A 20,719-nucleotide genomic window follows, 5' to 3' on the forward strand; every position below is an offset into this window, starting at 1 on the left:
CTGTAAGGAAACTTCATATTTTTTTAAACCATCAAATAACAAAAACAATAGTGATTGATGCGAGCTTCCTTTTTTATTCCCTGCTTACTTAACTTCTGGTAAGAATGCTAAGCTTAGCCTTTCAGCCAACGGCAGAGAATGGGTGTAAGAATGAAGAGTCATTAAAGACCTAGAAACCCACAAACCAGAAAATACTTTCATGCTAAGAGTTAACTATGTTTGATTTAAGCCAGGTCCGTGCCAGGGAGCAGTTTCCTAATGTGGCAAACCATACTCCTAGGTCACCACCAGATGGCGCTAGTGAGTAGCAACCCTGCCGTTTCTAGCTCACGGGTCTCTGCGTAAATAATAAACTCGCAGCAGATTGAAGAAGAGGCATCCTGCTATACCCATTATTGTAATTCTGCCCTGGAAGGATGTTATTCATTTTTAACAATCAAAATAACATTTATTTGGTTTCCGAAACCTGATCAAGATAAAATGGTGTCTGGGGCTTTCTACATCAATTCTAAAGTCGGAAGTCTATTACAGCAGGAAAAAATGTTTTCTTGGGTTTGTACTCAGATAGGTATTTCTATTTTCACAATAGTCAGTAAGGTAAAGAATTAGAAGATGATTGATGTTATTGCAGACTAGTATGTTTTGTGTTTTATCCACGAAGGCTATTAATTTTTATTAGCTAGAATTGATAGAAATCAGTGAGGGCTATATCACTTATGAGCTATTATTTAATAAGGACTTTGGGATTGTATTAATGTGTCTTCCCTGTAGACCCCAACTTATATATATATGTCCCTGCTAAACTGGATGGTCAAGATAGATTCAGAGATAGGAAGGGAAAAAAGAAAGAAAGAAGGGAGGGGTTATGGTGTAGAGAGTCGGACTTGATTAGAAGAAAAAAATTAGACCCACAGAATTTAGCTTTGGGGGACTTCACCCTTGGATAAATGCATATTTCTATTGCTTCCTCAAAGTTCAATGTTCATTAATTTGATGTATTGAAGTGTCAAAGATTATTTCCATTGGAAAACTTTTATTGGCTACCATTTTGTATAATATAGCATACTAAACAATACATCAAAATCAGAGTCTACTTTGATACTTTTATTTGTATGAAAAATTTGGTCAAAATTTGTCTTCTCTCTTAAAAAGAATCGTGGGAAAAACCAGATTACATATTGAATACTTTAAAAAGAAAGCTCTCTTTAATTTTATCATCTTAAGAGAGTAGGTCAGAACTTTTTGTAGATTTGAATGTGTTGGGGATTATTTGCTGCTAAATGAATTCTAAGATAGTAGAAGAGAGATCTTCCTAAAATAATAACTACCATTTACTGAGGAGTTTTCTGTGTGCCTGGCAGTGTGATAAGAACTTTACGTATGTTTTCTCATTTAGTCTGTAGAATAACACTATGGGAAGATATACACTCCATTTTACAGATGAGCAAATTGAGTTTTAGACAGGCTGAATAACTGACTTACGCAAGATGAGAAAACCAGTAAGTGGCCAAGCCCAGAATCTGCCTGCTCTAAGCCCTAACAGGCTTTCTTCCCATAAGAGATATTTCTATGGCTAAATCAAATTCAGATCAATCCTATCTTGGTGGCAGTAAGTCATTATGCTACATCTTATACTTCTTTTTACCTTTATTATATAGCAGCATTTAATCCAAGAAACTCTGGAAAATACCCAGACATGCCACCCCTCCCCAACAAAGATAACTTTTCTCTTCAATATAAAACAAGAAAAGCAATTGAATTTAGGTTCATTAAACTGTTATGACCCCTAAAAGGGTCTTGATCTTTGCATGCTCTTGGCAAACTAATTGCACCCTCAAATTCATCTTAGAAGGGTAGGTCAAACTTTTACTGTAGGTTTGAACATGTTGGATTTTCTTTCTTATTATTGTTACTGAATGAATTCTAAGATGGCAGAAGAAAAATTCTGCAGAACCTGGCTAGGGGAAAATAAACAATTCAAAATTGATGGTTTGGATTAACTTATTACATTGGGAAGCTTGACGTCAGGTTGTCCTATCATTCTCCAGCACTGATTAGGACAAGAGACTTGTTATTAAGGCTTTAGGGTGTTCTTTTTGTCTAAAAAGTACAGGAACAAAAAATTGGGAAAGAGTTAATCCATGGCAAAATGGTGCATCTTTCCATCCATGTTCCTGCTGGGGTTCCTTGAGCCCTCCAGAAGTTGATCTCACGTAGTTTTAGCAAACATACTACAGCGGGGAATTGCCTGATCCTGGCCTGACTGGCTATTGGTAATCATATTATCCAATTCATTGAAGAACGATGCAGCTGTTTTTGGAGGAGAGAACAATCAGATCAGACCTCTCAGTTTTCACTGTTACCTGTCCAAGGGCAAGCAACAATTTAGCAGCTAAACCCGGCCCAGAACTGGGTATTCCAGACTTCTACCCTATGTTTAGATCTCCTTTTTGTGCCTCTCCCTTTTCTGCCTCTTTACAGACAAAAATCAAGATTAGGAAGCATCCATCAAAAACCAGATGTTTATTCTCTGTTCTGTTTAACAGACTCAGAGGCTCTTTTTTTTTTTTTTTTTTTAAACATTTTAAATGTTGTACTGAGTACAGTTCTGAACTAGGCACTTTTTTTTTTTTTAATTATTTATTTATTTATTTATTTATGGCTGTGTTGGGTCTTCGTTTCTGTGCGAGGGCTTTCTCTAGTTGTGGCAAGCGGGGGCCACTCTTCATCGCGGTGCACGGGCCTCTCACTATCACGGCCTCTCTTATTGCGGAGCACAGGCTCCAGATGCGCAAGCTCAGTAATTGTGGCTCACGGGCCCAGACGCTCTGCGGCATGTGGGATCTTCCCAGACCAGGGCTCGAACCCGTGTCCCCTGCATTGGCAGGCAGACTCTCAACCACCGCGCCACCAGGGAAGCCCTCAGAGGCTCTTTTGAATCGAGGAAACCAGGTCTTTCCTCTCTTCACTACACCATAATTATTTGTTTTCTAAGCAATATCCAAGTTCAAGTAAGACTTGCAATACTTTTGGATCAAAAGCAAGTTGTAAGTGAAGTCTTAAAATTTTGCAGTAAACACATTACGCATAATTTCTGATTGAGTATCATAACCATGGAAGAAATAATAGCCATATATGTAAAAACAAAAACACAAGAAGAAGGAACAGAATGTAACTGACAGGGAGTTTATAGCAAGGATAGAACTTGGATTTCTCTTGGCTAATGACATTTTTAATATAACTATACTAAACCAAGTCTGCTCCCATGTTAATATGTTAGGAGTAGAGACATTGGATGCTAATCAGTTATTAACAGAAAAGTCAGACAGCGTTAGGCTGAAATCTTACATTCACCCTTATACCTAGAAGAAAAATTACTGAAGGTCCTTTTTGCTGCCTTTCTGCCACTAGGAGGCTTCTGGTATAAAGAAACAAACACAACATTCAAGACAATCACATTTTAATCCAAGCACTACCATTAATTCAAACTCTACCACTAACTGATATGAATAAATTAATTGATTCATTTCATCTCAGGCAAGCAGTTAGATGCAATGGTGACTAGCCTTATTAGGTAAAGCCACTGCCTGGTGTAAATGGGTTACAGTAGAACTGATATCTGAGTCATAACTAGTATGGTCAAGATCCAGACTCCGAATTTAAACTCAGGTCTTTGACCCCCCATATAGTGTTCTACCGCTGAACAGTGTGGGTTTTGCTTATAATGGTCAGAAGCTGGCTCTAAATCCTCATGGAAAACATACATTTTTTTGGAAGGCAGTGTATTGGTGTGTTTTATGTATTCTTTCTCAAACCAGTAATAATGTGGGCTTTTTACTTTACTATTTTGGCTCAAAGGGTCTCTAAGAGGTCATAGAACTTATTGTTTTTAAAGACGTGCCTTTGAAGCATAATCTAATAATATATTTTAAATAAGTTTATCTTATGTTTTTAAAAAGCAGGCTGATGTTTGAGCCAGTTAACATCTGAAGAAGGCGCAAATTCAAATCTCCTTAGCAAGAGAACATTTTTTAAAAATTGGGTCAGCGGAGGGGGGTGTTATTTAGTGCCTGTGGCTGTGATCATCCCCAGAGGATGAACAACAGTGAGACAAAGAGGCAAAGTGAACTGCTCAAACAATACAGAGAACAGAGACTTAAGTTTCCAAGGCAGCCTGCAAGACAGGAGCTAAGTGGTTCCGAAAATTTAGAGGTGCAGGAAGGAGCAACTGAAGGATGGTCCAGAAAGAGGGACCCACCTGGCTGAGAATGACGGCTGGAGGCAGAGCTCTCTAAGGAGCCCTGTGAGACTCCGCATGGCAGGGGGCTCTAGTATTGCATCTTAGGCAGATTGTTATGTAGCGCTAAAATGCACCCCCCTCCCTGGTCTTCCTCTAAGTCTCTGAAAAACCTGCCACCTGGTGTGGCCTTACTTGGGAGATAAAGAAGAAGAGGTCTTTTACCACTTGGGGTTTGCTACGAGGAACCTGGGGTAAGACAGGTGTGAGACCCACAACTTAGTGAGAAGAGACTAGAGTTTCTCCAGGCGATTTGCAAAAATGTAGAAGCCTCACTGGAAATGAAATTAAGCTATTACAGAAGTGTTAAAGAATGTTGACGCCAGAAGAATCTAAGGGAACAGAAAAGGCTCTAGAACTTCAGACCAAACCTGGATTGTTTTCTACAACATTCCTGACACAGATCTGCAATTTGAGCGGACACTGATTGTGCTGGAGTTCACAAGTTTTTGAAGTGCATGTTCCACCGGGGACGACTCCTACCCTTCCTTACTTTGACCTGAAATTCACTTCTTCATAGTTGTCCTATCCAGTGGGTTAGGTTTAGTTATTCTGTGTTTCCGAAAGCTCGTTCAATTGATAATTGGCTTCTACTTCTAATTAAACATTTTAATTATGTAAGTAATCCAGGTTATTTGTGGAAAGATTAGGAAATACAGATAAGCCAAAAGAAAAAAAAATCCCTCAATCTTACCACATTTTGATTTTAATAATCGGTAAGTAATTGCTTGTTTCAATTACATAGTAAAATTTTTACCGGCACCAATCAAGGAGTGGCTGATTTGGTTAAGATAGTTCTAGATAGCTAAGGATTTCACATCTAAACTTAATATTTTTGCTATATGGAAATATTCCCAAAGCGGATTGTATAATTTAATGCCTTTAAGAAAAACACAGAAATGTATAATGTAGTCTTTTTTGATGATACGATGATTTGGGTTCAGACATTACATTTTTAATCAAATAATTTATTCAACAATGTTCTGATCGCCTCCTGGTCACCTCATTGATGAGAGAGGGGTCCCCAACCCCAAAGAGTATGAGCTGGCTGAACACACGACTCCTGACACCGAACAAATGAGATGACAATCACGACAATCACTTATTAGTCACATATACACACAGCCCAGGGACAGAGGGTCCCGCACATCACATAGGGCCACACCTGCGTTGCACTTAAGAGCAGAGGAAGCCAGCAGGGGCTGTAAGAGGCAGGCTTTGTATTAACAAGAGGGTGCAGGGCCCCCTTGTTCCCGCGGGAGGATGTGATTGATTGGTTTGAATCATTTTGTGAGCTGGGACGGAGATGAAATCCACTGGGTGGAGGACCAGATGGGCGGCAGCTGATCTGGCTAATAGGGGAGCTAGTCAGGCGGGCAGCCTGTTTTTCTGGATGGGGGCATATCTGGCAAGAGCATGGGAACTCATGGCTAGGCCTTCAGGGCTGTGTGAGGCTCAAAGGTGTCAAGGCAGCCCATGAAATGTTAGGCCTTACAGTGTAAGCACCTGCTATGTGCCTAGCAGGATGAGTAAGGCAGCTCTTGAAAAACTAACAATCAAGTTTGGGATATACACTCACAACCAAGTAATTACAATTACCATCATCATAAGCTCTATAGCGGAAGTAGGTATGAACTGATGGGAAGCACAGGGGAGGGTGGGTTAGTTGCCTGAGCCAGTTGGAAAAGGCATCACATCAAACATCAGTTATTACACTGGATTGCTACTATAGAACCTGACAAAGGGTTGGGAAACATAGCTCATCATCTCCCTGCATATAGTTGACAACTGAAAAATGTCATTTGCCATCTGGCTCTACAAGAATGGAGGCATTAGCCACTGCAGTCACAGTGGCTAGTATCTGTATCTTCTACCTTCAAAGGAGTTCAGGGCGGAGATCAGGAATGAGGCACTCCGTGCTCTGGGAAAACTGGTAGAGCAGGCCTTCAGGTAGTCAGATACTTTCAGGAGAAATTTTGTGTGAACCTGGATTCTTGCATCTTCCCATACTTAGAAAAGCACTAAAACCATTAACTAAGATGTCTATTCCTTGTGACTAGCAGCAAACTTCTACAGAAACGTGCTTGGTTGCATGTACCCCCTTTGCCCAAATCACATATACACTGACCTCCCCCCTTACGTCTTCAGAGCAGTTCCTCAGAGCTCTCTGAGAGGCTGTCTCCTGGGCTATATAGTCCTTAGTAGTCCCCAAATAAACCTGAAATGCACAGCTCTTCCATCGTGCATTTTTATTTCAGTCGACATAGTGAATGTCCCTTTGACATTCCAAGTGGACATGTCCTCCTCATGACACATTGATGCCCTCGTAGTAGCAATTGCATCACGGGATCCATATTTTTCCCATCCTTCACCAGACATGGCAAGTATCCTATGTCTGTGCCTTCAAGGTAGAAGATACAGCATTGTTCTTTACCCCTCCCTCCCGGGAGACAAAGCAAAACAGAACCAAAACCCAGAAACAGAACACCTGTCTTCTCACTCTTTGTTGGTCTCCCTCTCTGTGTGGCTCTCTTTCTGCCCCTCTCCTCCCCCTCCCTCTCCCTCCCTCTGTCTCTGTCACTCTCTCCCTCTCTCCCCTTCCCAGCCTCTTTTCCTCCCTCTCCCTCTCTCCTCTCCCCAACTCCGATGTTTATTACCCCCATCACCACTTCTAATGTCTACCTGTTGACACTGCTCTTAATTGTATTTTTATTCTTATATCTTCTGCTTCTTGTCACCTTGCCCATGCTCTTTTGCTTTTAACACACTGAGACACTGATCTTTCAGAGACATCACTAGCAAAAAAGCTTTCTCTTTTCATCCACCCCTTCGCTCTAGCTGGCGACTCAACCAAGCACAGCATTTAAGAGACAATCTTTGGCCTTTTGACTCAATGCTAACTGCGGAAAATTAGTTCCCTTCTTTTCTCCTTGATCCCTGTTAGTAAAGACCTGGTGTTGCTGGCATATTGGTCACAAAATAGTGATATTTAAGTAATATTTAAGCATGCACACATTCAATTTGTGATAGTTCTTAGTGGGGTCTCTCACGGGGGCCAATAAATAGCACTTTTCTTCCCCAGCTGCAATCTGAACAAACTGAGGGGGAAAAATAGGCAGATGGAGACTAAAATATTATGATTATTACTGATAAAGGCTAAAGCGGAGGATGTGGCTTAGTGAGGGGCAAAGGGTCTGCTAATGGAGCCCAGAACTCAGCAAATTCACCCACCCTCTCTTCTCAGCAACGTGGATGAGGGCAGGTCTCCCATGTGGGAGGTTCACCCACAAGAGAGAAGCAGCCCTGACCACACACACTGGCAGGTGGTTTCTCCCTGGAGACACCAGTTGCCCCAAGGGTTTGAATGAGTGGAGAGAGGCCGGGTACATTTCAGCTAGATTTCTCCTGAGGAAATCCAGGGAACTGGGGAAGACGCATTTCCCCTCTGCCATTTCACAATGGCTGTAATATGAAATTATTTACTTTAGAAAAATCAGTGTTTGTTAACCCCTCTTAGTATTATAATACCAAATTCAGCATTTAAGTTTGGCTTTCTTCTGTTAGACTGTTGCATTAGTATATTCAGTCCTTGCAATGCATCTTATTTTGGTGAAGGAGGGTGGGATTTAAGATTTTTAAAATACTGTAGTACAAATCTTTGTGAATTCTCTCAGAAGTTATGACACTGGTGGAAAATATTATTATCTACATATACACAAAATTTTTATCTGTTTCTATGGAGATTGTTATATTCCTCTTTCTACATATTCTGGGAAATTTTTTAAAAATCAGAAAACATAGTTGTAACACTGAAAAAGCCTGAGATGACTTTTGATACTAGAAGAAAAAAGAAGCATAATTTAAAAGTAGCAAAAGCATAACACTGATTCAGTATTAAACATAATTATGCACTGCTTTAAAATGCATACTGGGTCATGTAGCAAAAATATACATATTATGGACATTTCCCATTTTGATGGTTTAACGTGAAGTGTTTGCTGTGTTAAATGTGATTTAACACTTCACATTTTTTTCTTCTTATGAATAAGTTATTGATTTAAAATTTGTATGCTACTTTAATTCATAAAAGAATAACATAGAGAAATTATATGGCAGTTTGTATTTCCAAAGTAATTCACAAACTTTAAATGAATAATGCAGACAGCACCTCTGGGAGCAGGCCACAGACTGTATGCATCTTATTTCCATGAGAGCTCCTGGGGAATATAGTCATACAAATCACTATGTTTAGAAATTGTACATAAGGAGGCATATGCAATTTCTACAGGGAAGAGGGGTCTTGAGTCTATCAAACACATCCTATCCTATCCTATTTCTATCCTAGAAAATGAAATAGGCAACCTTACTTAAACAGGATGTTAGGATAGCTATGGTAAATATATGTATACAAATGGAAGAATAAGCATCCTAAAAGCAATCCATGATCTCATCCGGAGACTACTTGAAATGGAGACCAGGAAATCTGAAAGGTCACTTGTCCCGTGAGATTTTTTTTTTTCCCTACAAATAAGATGGACACCATAGCAATACCTCGTTAAATCTGTTTTAAGAAGGCATTCATGAAGGGAAGGGGTAGTTTAGGAAGGAAGGAAATGGCAAAAAGGAAGAACTTACCATGGTCTCTACTTATTTTAACCGTTTGCTGTTTCTGTGCTGAAAAATCTGGTTATAGTTTTTTAGCTAGTGGAACATTTCTTGGGGTATCTCCCAGCATCTGTTGAGGAACAAATGATCCACTCTGATAATAAACTGATAAACTCCCCAGCCAGAAACAGTTAAGGAAAATCTCTCTTCCCTGGCTCTATATGGAGTCTCGCCTTTCGTTATCCACGAGTTCTCTTTTGCATCTTATATCTTCCTGCATCTCTCTCTTGCTGGTCTGTCTTTGAGGTGTACCTCCTTGTATCAGGCCATTTATAATGCTTAGAATTTCAGTCTCCTTGAATTTCTCAAAGTTAAGACTTTAAGGGGAGACATTTTCTCAACTATCTTCATAGCTATTCCTGTTTCTATTGCCAAGTTGTAAGGAGGGTCCATCTTCTCTAATACATGCTATAGACGAGGAATGCCTACTGCAGCCACCAATTGCTGGAGAATGAATTCTCCCTTGACATCATTCTGCCCTCTCTCTTCTCTGCTCTGCTTAGCGTCCGTGCTCTAATCCACTTAACTGTGGTGCTAGCTCTTGGACTGCAAGAGAACAGTTAGTTTGAATAGTCTAGCAGGTATTTATTTATTGCTAATCACAGATTTAAACAGCTAAGGGTTATTGGTCTCACCTAAGAGAAGTCTGAGAATAATGTAGCGGCCTAAGGAAGATACCATGGATCCAGACTCACCATTTTACTCCATCATTCTTAGTATGTGGGCTTTGTCCTCAGGCTTTTCACCTCATGGTTGAAAGGTGCCTGCTGTGCTACAAAGTGTACCACATCCATTTTCTAAGGTTGAAGAAAGAGGATGTGGATGTGATGGGACCAGCATCCCTCCACTTTCCTCTCATTGGCTAGCACTGTCACATGCCCCTCAAATTTCAAGACCAGCTGGGAAATGGAGATTTTAGCTTTCACTGCTTCGATTGGAGAGAAAGGTATGGAAGAAGATGATTGGGAAAGGACACTGTATCAGCCAAACTATAGTGATTGCCACATATGTGAACTGAAGAAGCCCCTTTTCAACCAATCCCCAATGGTCAGCAGTGATTGATTCCATGGTGTTTTCTATATTTCACTATCATACTCCTTCCCTAATTTCACATAGCACACTTTCTCTGTTTAAAAGTTAAATACCCACTCTGTAGGCCGCACTAGAACAGGAAAATAATCACAGTAATATTGATTTGTTTATGAATTCCCTCAGTTAATGTTCAAATTATTGAGTATCTATCTTCTATTGCCAAGCACTGAGATACAATGTTGACTAATGTGTGTTTTTTTAATCATTGAGCAAATGTCTTATCTGTACAGTGCTTTATCAATTAGAAATGCTTTCAGATACTAAAAAGCAGAAAATTTAAATAACAATGACTTAAATCTACTTACAGTCTATAATTTACTTCTAACAAATTCAAAAGGAGGTGAGTAGCTCCACAATCTTAGGGTGCTAGGATTTATTTCTGTGATTTTCCTTGTAGTTACAAAAAGGCTGCCACAACTCTAAGCATTTTATTTTTCAATAATGTGTCCAGAAGGCGGCCAAGATGGTGAGAGAACTGTTCTCTCATGCCTCCTTCTTTAATCAGAGAATACAGTCTTCCCTAGAGGACTCCTCAGCTGATTGATTGTCTAGAACAGGGTCATGTGGCCACCAAAAGTATCTAGTGAATAAGAAAGAGGGACTGGGAATTAATATTTGGTAGCTAACCAAGACTATTGTCATAGATGCTTTATAGCTTTCCACATATTTTTACATTCATGATCTCATCCTGTGACTTAATGGGACTACCATCCAAACATGCTAAAAAACTCAAACCTGGAATAAGAGGTATAAGCAGCATTTGCTATGTGAGAACTTCTGGCTGGGAAGTAATTTAAAGATCCTTTTGAAGGTGCAAATTTAATGCAAGGGTTTTAAAAAATAGTATAATGCATTTTGCCTATGAAGTATGCATACAGTAACTCAAGGAGTAACTCAGATGACTCGGTAGTTTGGGAAGATAATTACATGGTGGAATGAAATGAGAGACCAGGATACCTGGATTCAAGGCTCAGCTCTGGGTAAGACACTGGAAGGCTTCTGAGCCTCTGCTTCCTCATCTGTAAAATGATATACTTGAACAAAATTAGATGATCCTAAACTTCTTCTCAAATATAACAGTATCTATATAATCATGATGCTAGAAGTCATGAGGTAGAGTCATCTATTTCCAACCTCTTTTTACAAATGAGAGAACTTAGGCCCAGAAAGGGCACCGCTTGTCCAAATTCACTCCTCTAAGTCAGAAATTTGAGTCCTAGTATGTAATACACTATGCTTTCATGAGTAATTGATACTGCTTCCTGATAGATTAAAAAAGAAAACAACCAGCCTCCTCCTCTATCTTCATCTTCATCTTAGGCAGAATCTCTTCAATAGCATTTACTCTGTTTAATAGAATGCAGAGAATGAGATTTTTTTTTTTGAAGTCCACCTTTTAGCTGTAAGGTCTCAGGCAAATTACTTAACCTCTCTGTAAAGTAATAATTGTACCTCCTTCATATTTTTCTGCTTTTATTTTGAGGACTAGGTAAAATAGTCTATTAAGAAGACTTAGTGTAGGGACTGAGACACAGCCAGGACTTAATCTCAGCCAGCCATCTCGGTGCTTCAAACTCCAAATTGAGAAAGTGCCCTAGACCAATATCCACAGTGGGTGTGTGAAGGGTGAGTCCGAATCTCACTCTCATTATTTTGTCTTTATGGAGTCATACCTTCTACTTATACATGATACAGATCTGAAGGCTCTGTGTAATAACTAGGTCAGGATACATAACTGAAAGTCAGGCCAATCATGACACAGTCACGGAACTCATTAACCAGTGACTTGTACAAGACAAAAATAACTTAAATCAGAGCATTTGATCAGGGATTCTGAGCACGGATGCGATGCAGGGGAACAGGGAACCATCTGACATTTTATTGAAACAGGTTTTCTCAACCTCAGAACTACCGATATTTGGGGCTGGATAATTCCAGGGGTCTGTCCTGTGCCTTGTAGGGTGTCTAGCAGCGTCCCTGACCTCTGCCCACCAGATGCTGGTTCATGATAATCAAAAATATCTCCAGACCTTGCCTAATATCCCCTGGGAGGGGTCATACTCTCCCTTCGTCTCTCCCTTGAGAACCACTGTGAGAAAACTTTTTTTGTGTGCATTTTTTTCTTTTTCTGGGAGGCTTATCAGCTTCACCATATTCTTAAAAAGGTCTATGACCTCATAAAGGGTTGGAACTAATTACACAAAGCCTTTCAAAATAATAATGAAAGAACGCACATCTCCAGCTGTAATTAAAAAAAAAAAAAGTACTCCACCATGGCTAATTAAAAGGGTACAATTTGAAATTTTACTATGAAATATATACCTACCCAGTTATTAACTTTCAACTACTTTGAAAAAGCACAAACTGTACTGAGGAAGTAGCTACTTCACAAACTGCTATTCCCAGATGGCAGGATTCTTAAAATACCGTCTTCAGCAGAGACCCACAGTCTACTGAATGTAGCTCTAAACTTCCAGAGAGGTTAGCGCTAATGACAAGCAAAAAAAAAAAAAAAAAAAAATAGACCTTAAGTCCAGAGGGGAAATCAGAATCCGTGTTTCTCAGTAAAGAAATTCAATGGCGGTATTGATTGCAAGATTGATTGGACGGAGGGATGGAAGAGAAAGGGGGTAGGGGAAGAGAGAGGAGAGGGAGAGAGCGAGAGAGCGAGAGACAGAGAGAGAAAGAGAAGAGAGGGGGACAGACAGGGAGAAATGCTTTGAGAGAGGTTCCCGAAGAGGATGTTTCTTGGGGGAGGCTCGCTGTCATCTCCCCCTGCTTTCTCCCTGGCTTGGCTGGAAAGGCGGCTGCCTGACGGAATCCCTGAGCCTCGGGCTGTCCGCTCTCGCCTCTCATTCCCACGCCCACACGGGCCTTGTTCACCCCCTTCCAAGGTGACCACGTGCCAAGAGCTCGTGAAAGCTCAAAAGGGTCACTGCGCCCAGTCTCTAAGGCGCTCCTTTCCATCTCCGTCTCCTAAAGGCGGTCGGAAACCGGAGCTTAAACCCCAAATACCAGACCCCCGAAAAGCGAACAGGGAGCGTGTTTCATCTTCCAGGCCCCTGGAGAGCACCCGAGAGGACAAGCAACTTTCGCCCCTACTTCTCGGTCTCTCTGCCTCCGCCGCTCTCGCGTTGGAAGGAGTCGCGGGGCCAGGAGGGCGGGAGAGGGCGCGGGGCTGGAGGAGCCCAGACAGCCGCCCGGGGGGTGGGAGGAGACCCCGGCGCTCGGCGGCCGCGCGCCCCGCCCCGCCCCGCCCCGCGTGCCGGGAGGGTCCCCGCCTTGCCGCGCCGCGCCCTCGCCGCGTCCGCTCCGGGTCCCGGCGGGCGCGAGGGGAGGGGACAGGAGAGAGAGGAGGGCCGGGCGGCGGAGGGGAGGAGGCGCTGCGTGCCTCGCCTGCCAAAGGCAGATCCGCTCCTTCGCCCGCGAGCCACGGAGCCCGGCGCGCGGCCACAGCGCTCCGCCCGAGCCGCCGCCGGAGAGCCGCGGGGAGCGGGGCTGCACGGACGGCGGCGCCGCGCGTCCTCCCGGAGCTCTCCGCCTGCTGCCGGCCCCTGCTCTCCCTCCCGCGTCGGGCCCGGGGGCTCCGCGGCTGTTAGGGACCGCGGCGAAGAGGGAAGGACGGTCTCGCGTACCGTGGATGCTCCGCCCGGGAGAGACAGCAAGTTGTGAGTGCGCCCCGGCGCCGGGAGAGAAGGTGGCCGCCGCCCGCCAGCCATGTGAGTCCCGCGCGCGGCTGCCCCGGGGCGCGGGCTCCGCTCCTTTCTCTCCGGACGCCGGAGTTGGGCTGCGCCCGGGCTCCGGACTTCCTGAGCTGTGCTGCCGGCCGGCTCTCCCTGCCCGCCGCGTCCGCTGCTCGCGTCTGCCTCCGGGGGGTGCTGCCTGCCCATCCTCATCCGCTCCCTCCGCGCGGGGCCGGCTGGAAAACGCCCCTCTCCCGCTCTGGGGGTTGAGGGATCCTTGTGTGTCTTCGGGGTGGGGTGGGGGAGGCCTTTGCCGGGGGCTGGCTAACCCCGGGGCGCCTTGCCCCAGCGCGAGGTGAGGGCGGTCTCCACCCCACCTCCCCGTGCCACCCGTCTTCCCCAGCCTCAGGGCCCAGCAGACCAACTTCAGCCGCTAATGCTGATGCTGACCGCAGTTGACAAGATTAAAAAAAAAAAAAAGTAGCCGGAGCAACCCTGGAGTGACACACTGGGGTGGAAATGGGGCGGTGGGTGGGAAGGAAAGGGCAGGGGCGAGGGTTGGGAAAGGAGAGGGGGTGGGTGAGATTACGCTGGAGTTAAAAGAGTCCTGGGGATGGAACTGGGGTGCGTGGCTCTGGGCTTCTGTATTCTCTCTGAAAAGTGTGGGAAGTGGCTCTGGAACTCTTTTTGAGAGGGAGGGAGGTATGGAAGTGAATGCACGTGGAATCACTAGAATGACTGAGGTTCGATGTAGAGTCCTGGCGAGTATGGGTTCTTTTTCAGATTAGACACTGACACTCCTTCAGCAGCAGAGATGGTTCCAATAATTGGAGGCCGTGAATCAAAATTGCAGATATGAAAATAAGTCGTACACAGGCTTTCTTTCGTTGACACTAGAAGATAGTTGAGATTGAAGGCATTCACAAATGCTACTGAATGAGGACTGGGGATGCCTAATAGTCCCATCCATTCTGTAGGCCTGGGCAGTCTATAATTGTGAAAGTGATCCTAATTATTTTGTTCGGGCTCGTGCAGTGTTAATGCACCTAAAGGGACACAGAGAAGTTGTGACAAGTTATGAGCATGAACTTGCAAGCCAACTGAACAAACCACAGTATGGTTCATTTTATTATAACATTTGGAATTATGTTTACTGCCGGTAAATATGCTACATTACTTTTAATGTGAGTATATGAAATGAATTCACTGGCTTGGCAAGTAGAAGTCTTGCATTTCTTTAAGTGCATGAGTTAATTTGGGGACATTTATAGGAGATAAAGACATGAAAAAGGTTTGAGCCAGTCTGACAGCATTTGAATTACGGAGAAGTTTATAGAGAGAAGGAATTCTTCTCACTTTTGAAGTATGGAGGTGTCTGACTATTTATTAGTTGAAAGTTGTAGACCAACTAAATCGGTTTTAATCGCGTCTCTAAAAACATTTAACTTTTAATATTTCTTATGGTTTTACCAGGGACCATCTTCCTTACTGCACAGGATGGGAAGTTGATGCCCAGTAAGACTGAAGATCCGTTCTGTTAATAGACACTCCCCCATCACAGAACTGTGGATTACCTGTGGGTCCCCGCTGGTTTCACACCTTCACTCCCTCCTGCAGACCCAGAACAGTTACTTTGAGTCCTCCTTGCCCTGTCTGGTGAAAGATGGCATCCAGTCTGACTTGCACCGGGGTCATCTGGGCTTTGCTCTCGTTTCTTTGTGCTGCCACCTCCTGCGTAGGGTTCTTCATGCCTTACTGGCTCTGGGGATCTCAGCTGGGCAAGCCTGTGTCCTTCGGTACTTTCCGGAGGTGCTCGTATCCCGTGCACGATGAGAGTCGGCAGATGATGGTGATGGTGGAGGAATGTGGGCGCTACGCCTCCTTCCAGGGCATCCCCAGCGCAGAATGGAGGATTTCTACCATCGTGACAGGCCTGGGCTGTGGCCTCCTCCTCCTCGTGGCGCTCACCGCCCTCATGGCCTGCTGTGTGTCGGAGCTCATCTCCCGGACAGTGGGAAGAGTGGCTGGAGGAATTCAGTTTCTGGGGGGTAAGTGACTTCGCTAAACTTAACGTTGTTTACTGGAACCCCAAAGCAATATTGAAGGTTGTGTTCCAGTTATCTACTGAGATTATGGTAATTGACCCTTGGAACACTCAGGGGACATAGGCTCTGGGGACAGATTGCCAAAGTCAAAGATGCTTTACAACTTCAAGAGCTCTTAATTTCTGTACATCCTTAAACATGTACATCATTGGCCAGCTCAGTACCACATCTGTGAGGCAGTGGTGTCTAGGTTGTTTATAGTGTAGTCCAGGAGACAGTTTGGATTTTATAGCTGTTGGCTCTTTACGATCAACAACAAGCAATTACAGTATCTGTGTCTTTCTGGAATCCTCAGGTCTTAAGAGATGAAAACTTCATAGGAAAGTAGAAAAGAAAAGGTTTTTGATTCAACATTGTCATCATAAGCCTTTAATCCTTTTTGGTGGATGTAAAATTGAGCCCTGCCCCATCTTAAACTATATTTCTAAATAAATGATTACTGTTTTAAATGAGAGATCAGTTTTACGTTAACAACTATGAATTTAACTATGCCACAAAGATAGGCTTAATTACCTTGTTAGGGCTGAACTTCTCCCCCTGCTTTTGCTGTGAAGGAGAAAAAAAAAAAAGAGTATTTAGCAAGTGATGTGTGTTTGTTTCAAAGGGACTGGCCAGTCTCACTAACACTAGAAAAGGTTTGATTTTTACTTGGGTTGCCTCCAACAAGTATTGCTTCAATATCTCTGGTCATATGGTTTTAATTATACTTCATGTATTTTCTGCTGTGCCTTTCACCTCCATTTTTCAACCTGACGGGCTGAACTTGTGTGATTTATAATCTGCCTTGGTGAAATAGGACAACCTCTGTAGACAGTACAGAGTTCAAGAAAATAGGAAGCCAGGAAAACGTATATAATGTATTCCTAACTTCATCACAAAGTAAAAGTCTGTTGCTCTTTCGTTGGGTGTTTTCTCATGGTCTTTGGTAAAAAATGCAGAAGAAAAAACATTAAAAATGGAGAGTTCTGAAGTAGAGTCTATATATTGGTGAAACCCCAACAGATGATTTCAGATGATTTAATATAAAACCTTCAAGTAACTTTTGAGTCAGAAAATTCTTGTGCTAAAAATTCAAGTGGCCGAAAGTTTTGCATTTCTGAGTCAGAGATACATTGTTGCAGTGCTTGATTTCCTTACCAGATGTAACTTTGTTCTCATCTGTTTTTTCCCACTGGTTTTGCATCCCACTCTGCCCTAGGAGGCAAGCTGGGGGACTTACTATCCTTCCTCTGCTGCTTCACTGTTCAGCATTGAGCACAAGTCTTGCGTATGATGTGTGGATTCCTACAGAAAGACAGTACAGTAAAGCTATTAGGCAGTATAATGAGGTTTTTGTAGAGAGTGGAAATACAAACCCAGAGTTAAAAACTTGTTGATACCACAGATTTGAAGAATAGGACTAATGCCAGGAATATTTTAAAGGTTTTTTTTCTTTAAGAATAAACTTGATTTGCTGTTTGTGTTTCACTTGGCTCAGGAAAAATGCTGGGGCGGTTTCTTTTTCTCCTCTCCTGGTAAATATTCCTTTTCCTTTTCTTCGTTTTAGGGCAGGGACTACTGTTATTTCTGGCAGAACAGGAAAGTGCTTGCAAAGAGAAATCAGTTTTTATTGATTACCTTTAAACGCATAATGAAGGAAGGCAACAGGAAGTGAATCTGAGACTGGTGAGATTTATAGATTTGAGGGAATTATAAAGAGCTAAATGTTCTACTTTACATAAAACTCAAGGGGAAAGGCCATTGGGGAAGTTATGTATACTTTTTAAAGGACTGTTTTTTCCTTAGTATATGCTTTTCATGAACTCTGGTTTGGTAAGAGTTACTGACATTGAGCTGAGGATATAGGTTATTTATTTATTTTTTTAAATTTTATTTATTTATTTGTTTGTTTTTATTTTTGGCTGTGTTGGGTCTTCGTTGCTGTGCACGGGCTTTCTCTAGTTGTGGTGAGAGGGGGCTACTCTTCGGTGCGGTACGCGGGCTTCTCATTGTCGCGGCTTCTCTTGTTGCGGAGCACGGGCTCTAGGCACGCAGGCTTCAGTAGTTGTGGCACGTAGGCTCAGTAGTTGTGGCTTGCGGGCTCTTGATCACAGGCTCAGAAGTTGTGGCACACAGACTTAGTTGCTCCGCGGCATGTGGGATCTTCCCGAGCCTGGACTCGAACCCGTGTCCCTTGCATTGGTAGGCAGATTCTTAACCACTGCGCCACCAGGGAAGCCCGGATATAGGTTATTATTAGCATTTCTCAAATCCTGGCAGAAAATAATTCTGAATATAAAACCTAAGAGGGCTTTTCTGATTCGAACCTTTTGAGGGCCTGAGTAAGTAAATGTATCCCATTACCCAAGATAGTAGTCATTTTAGAATTAAAAAATAACTTGAATTACGGAAAACGTTTTGAAAAATCTGCCATTAAACATTACCATTTAGTGATAGACCAGTTGACCAAAAAAATGCTTCAGAAAGAATTACTCCTGTTGTTCATTTCATAATTGTTTGAGTTTTTATTCATAAAAAAAAAGTGGTAAATAATTTTATTTTATGAAAGTTTTCGTAAAATGGGTGGGTTTCATAAAGACTGCAAAATACCAAACCACTGGGTTCTATGAATTCCATCAATGGCCATGCTTCCGAAATACAGTCAAAGTGCAGGGCACTCTGCTATAAGGCGGATTCTTCTACTAAAAATGATTCACCCAGAAAGGTTATGTTTAGCTAAAGTTAGGATTGCTCCAGAACAACAGGAAACAGGATAATGGCAAAGTACAGAGGCATGCTGCTTAAACATGACTGCTGTGTCTGGAGTTTGCACATATGGTGTAACATCAGGGAGTAAAACCCCTGCAGTACTTTGGAACTAGTTGAAGGACAAAGTGTCAACCTTCATTTTGAATTGTCTTGCTATGGTTGGTTAGAGGTTAAAATGTCACCTGTAAATGGGTGGAACAACACAAAATGGGACTGTTGTCCATGGACATTTACTACCTATAAAAGAAATACTTCAAGGAGTCAATGACTTCTGCCTTTCTTGTGGTAACTTGAGCATAAACTTTAATTGCCACCATCTCCATCTTATATTTTAAGTCATGTCTTGGTCATAACTTTTAAAAACCAGCCTGGGTTGAGTTTTACCCTCAATTGAATTTTTAAAAGGCATGTAGAAAGCCTTTGAGAAATATCACGTGTAATAAAAATGTTAACATGCAGAGAGTATGATAATGGTGTTATGAGAAAATGGAGGTTGTAATGTTGTTTTTGTTTGTGGAACACAAAATCACGTGCTTTCAAATACTGTTGTAGTCATTAAGTACTTTAACAGAATTTTTAAAACTTCATACCAAACTTTGGACATGCGTGTTAGTAAAATATCTTATTTACGTGCTCTGTAAATGAAGCATGTGGGAACACTGTAAAGACATATTAAGGCTATCTTAATTTCTGCCCACTGGTGCTTGCAATTGTCAGGGTCTGAATTTGTAGATTTCATCTTTGGGAACTGTTGGTGCCCTAACGAGGGGGTATGGAAAAGAGTCCCAAATTGCTATTATTCCACATTTAGTTTGGACGTGAGTCACATATATGTATAAAATGAGTGTAGACTACTAATCAGTAGCAAACAACTACCTTCCCAGTGTAGACACTGCTCTGTTCTGAGAAGCCAGGGGAGACCATCTCCTCAACTAATTGATGGTTAAGCGCTGCTCAAGACGGTAATGATGACAAAGTGTTTCTTAGGGCATCCCTGTCTCTGTGCTGAAAGCATCATTGCCTCTCAGGGTCCCCTCTTTGTAGGGCTCCACCTGGGCTGTCTTTCATCCCTTTGGATGAGGGCTTGGGACTTCTCCTCCCCTTGCTCCACTTTGAACCTGACCTGACATATGGTGTGTCCCATTGTGCTTTCCTTCATATCCAGGCTCTATCAAGCGACAGCTGAGGAATAAGATAAATAAGTGTTGGCGTATTAATGGGCATGGTGGCTTTTTAGTGACAGTGTCTTAACTGAAAGAAGTTGCTCTAATTTTAAGAAATCGAGGCATTTCTTGGGCCAGTTGGGGGAGCAGGCAGAGCTCTTTTTGTTCCTCTTTAAATTGCGCCTCATAGATCGCAAACGACTGCTGTTTCCTTCAGCTCCCTCTAACCTTACAATATAAAGCCCACGCAAGCGGCCTTGAGATCTGAGCCAGTGGTTCTCAAACTTTAGCATGCATTGGAGTCACTCTCAGGACTTTTTAAAACAGATTTTTGGAGCCCACCCAGGGCGGCTCCCTGATTAGTAGGTTTTGGGGGGGTGGCCAGGGGAGTTGATAATGTGCATTTCTAACAAGTTCCCAGATGACGCTGGTTCTGAGACCACCGCCTTGAGAACCCTGCTCTAAGTTAATCATTTTGTATTTTTTAAGATGTGACTTCTGGTAGATGGCTTACATTCAGAATTTAGTTAATGTTTAGTTTTTATAATGATCTTATTTACATCTCTCTGACTGGACTGTAAAAAGACCACATCTCTGTAGTTTGGTATTGACTGAACACATCGATCTATCCTGGTTTTTATCACAGAAAATTGTTATCCTGGAATTCTCTCTCTTAATACGTATTATATACACATCATAATGATCATGTATATATTATATATGTATTCTTTTATTTATCATTGCCCTGTACCAGAAACAAGATTTGACAGATGGAGAACTCAAAATAAGACCTTAATACTTCCTCTGTAGTTCTCAGGCAGTGGATTTGCGGTAAGGAATTGGCTAACTGAAAGACACAAAGATCTTACTGCAGATCACAGAGATGGGCCAAGACAGTTCTTGGTCCCAACTCCCTAAAGCCACATGTATCTTGGAAAAGCCAGAATGATTAGGCCAGGAGGGCAC

At 42.5% G+C, this 20,719-nt stretch overlaps 1 protein-coding gene across 2 annotated transcripts in view; it reads left to right on the plus strand.

Annotated features, from left to right (window-relative positions):
* Positions 1-20,719, plus strand: part of LHFPL6 (LHFPL tetraspan subfamily member 6) — a 271,499-nt gene that overhangs the window by 23,269 nt on the left and 227,511 nt on the right. The window contains exons 1-2 of one of the 2 annotated variants that reach the window (XM_057532981.1): positions 13,370-13,773; positions 15,211-15,785. In XM_057532981.1, coding sequence (XP_057388964.1) covers positions 15,401-15,785 — 385 coding nt within the window. In that variant the 5' untranslated portion in view covers positions 13,370-13,773; positions 15,211-15,400. Of the gene's footprint in view, positions 1-13,369; positions 13,774-15,210; positions 15,786-20,719 lie in introns of those variants that run through there. The other variant, XM_007193675.2, reaches the window with a different exon arrangement.

The sequence above is a fragment of the Balaenoptera acutorostrata genome, chromosome 18, assembly GCF_949987535.1.
Source record: "Balaenoptera acutorostrata chromosome 18, mBalAcu1.1, whole genome shotgun sequence".
Classification (NCBI taxonomy): Eukaryota; Metazoa; Chordata; class Mammalia; order Artiodactyla; family Balaenopteridae; genus Balaenoptera; species Balaenoptera acutorostrata.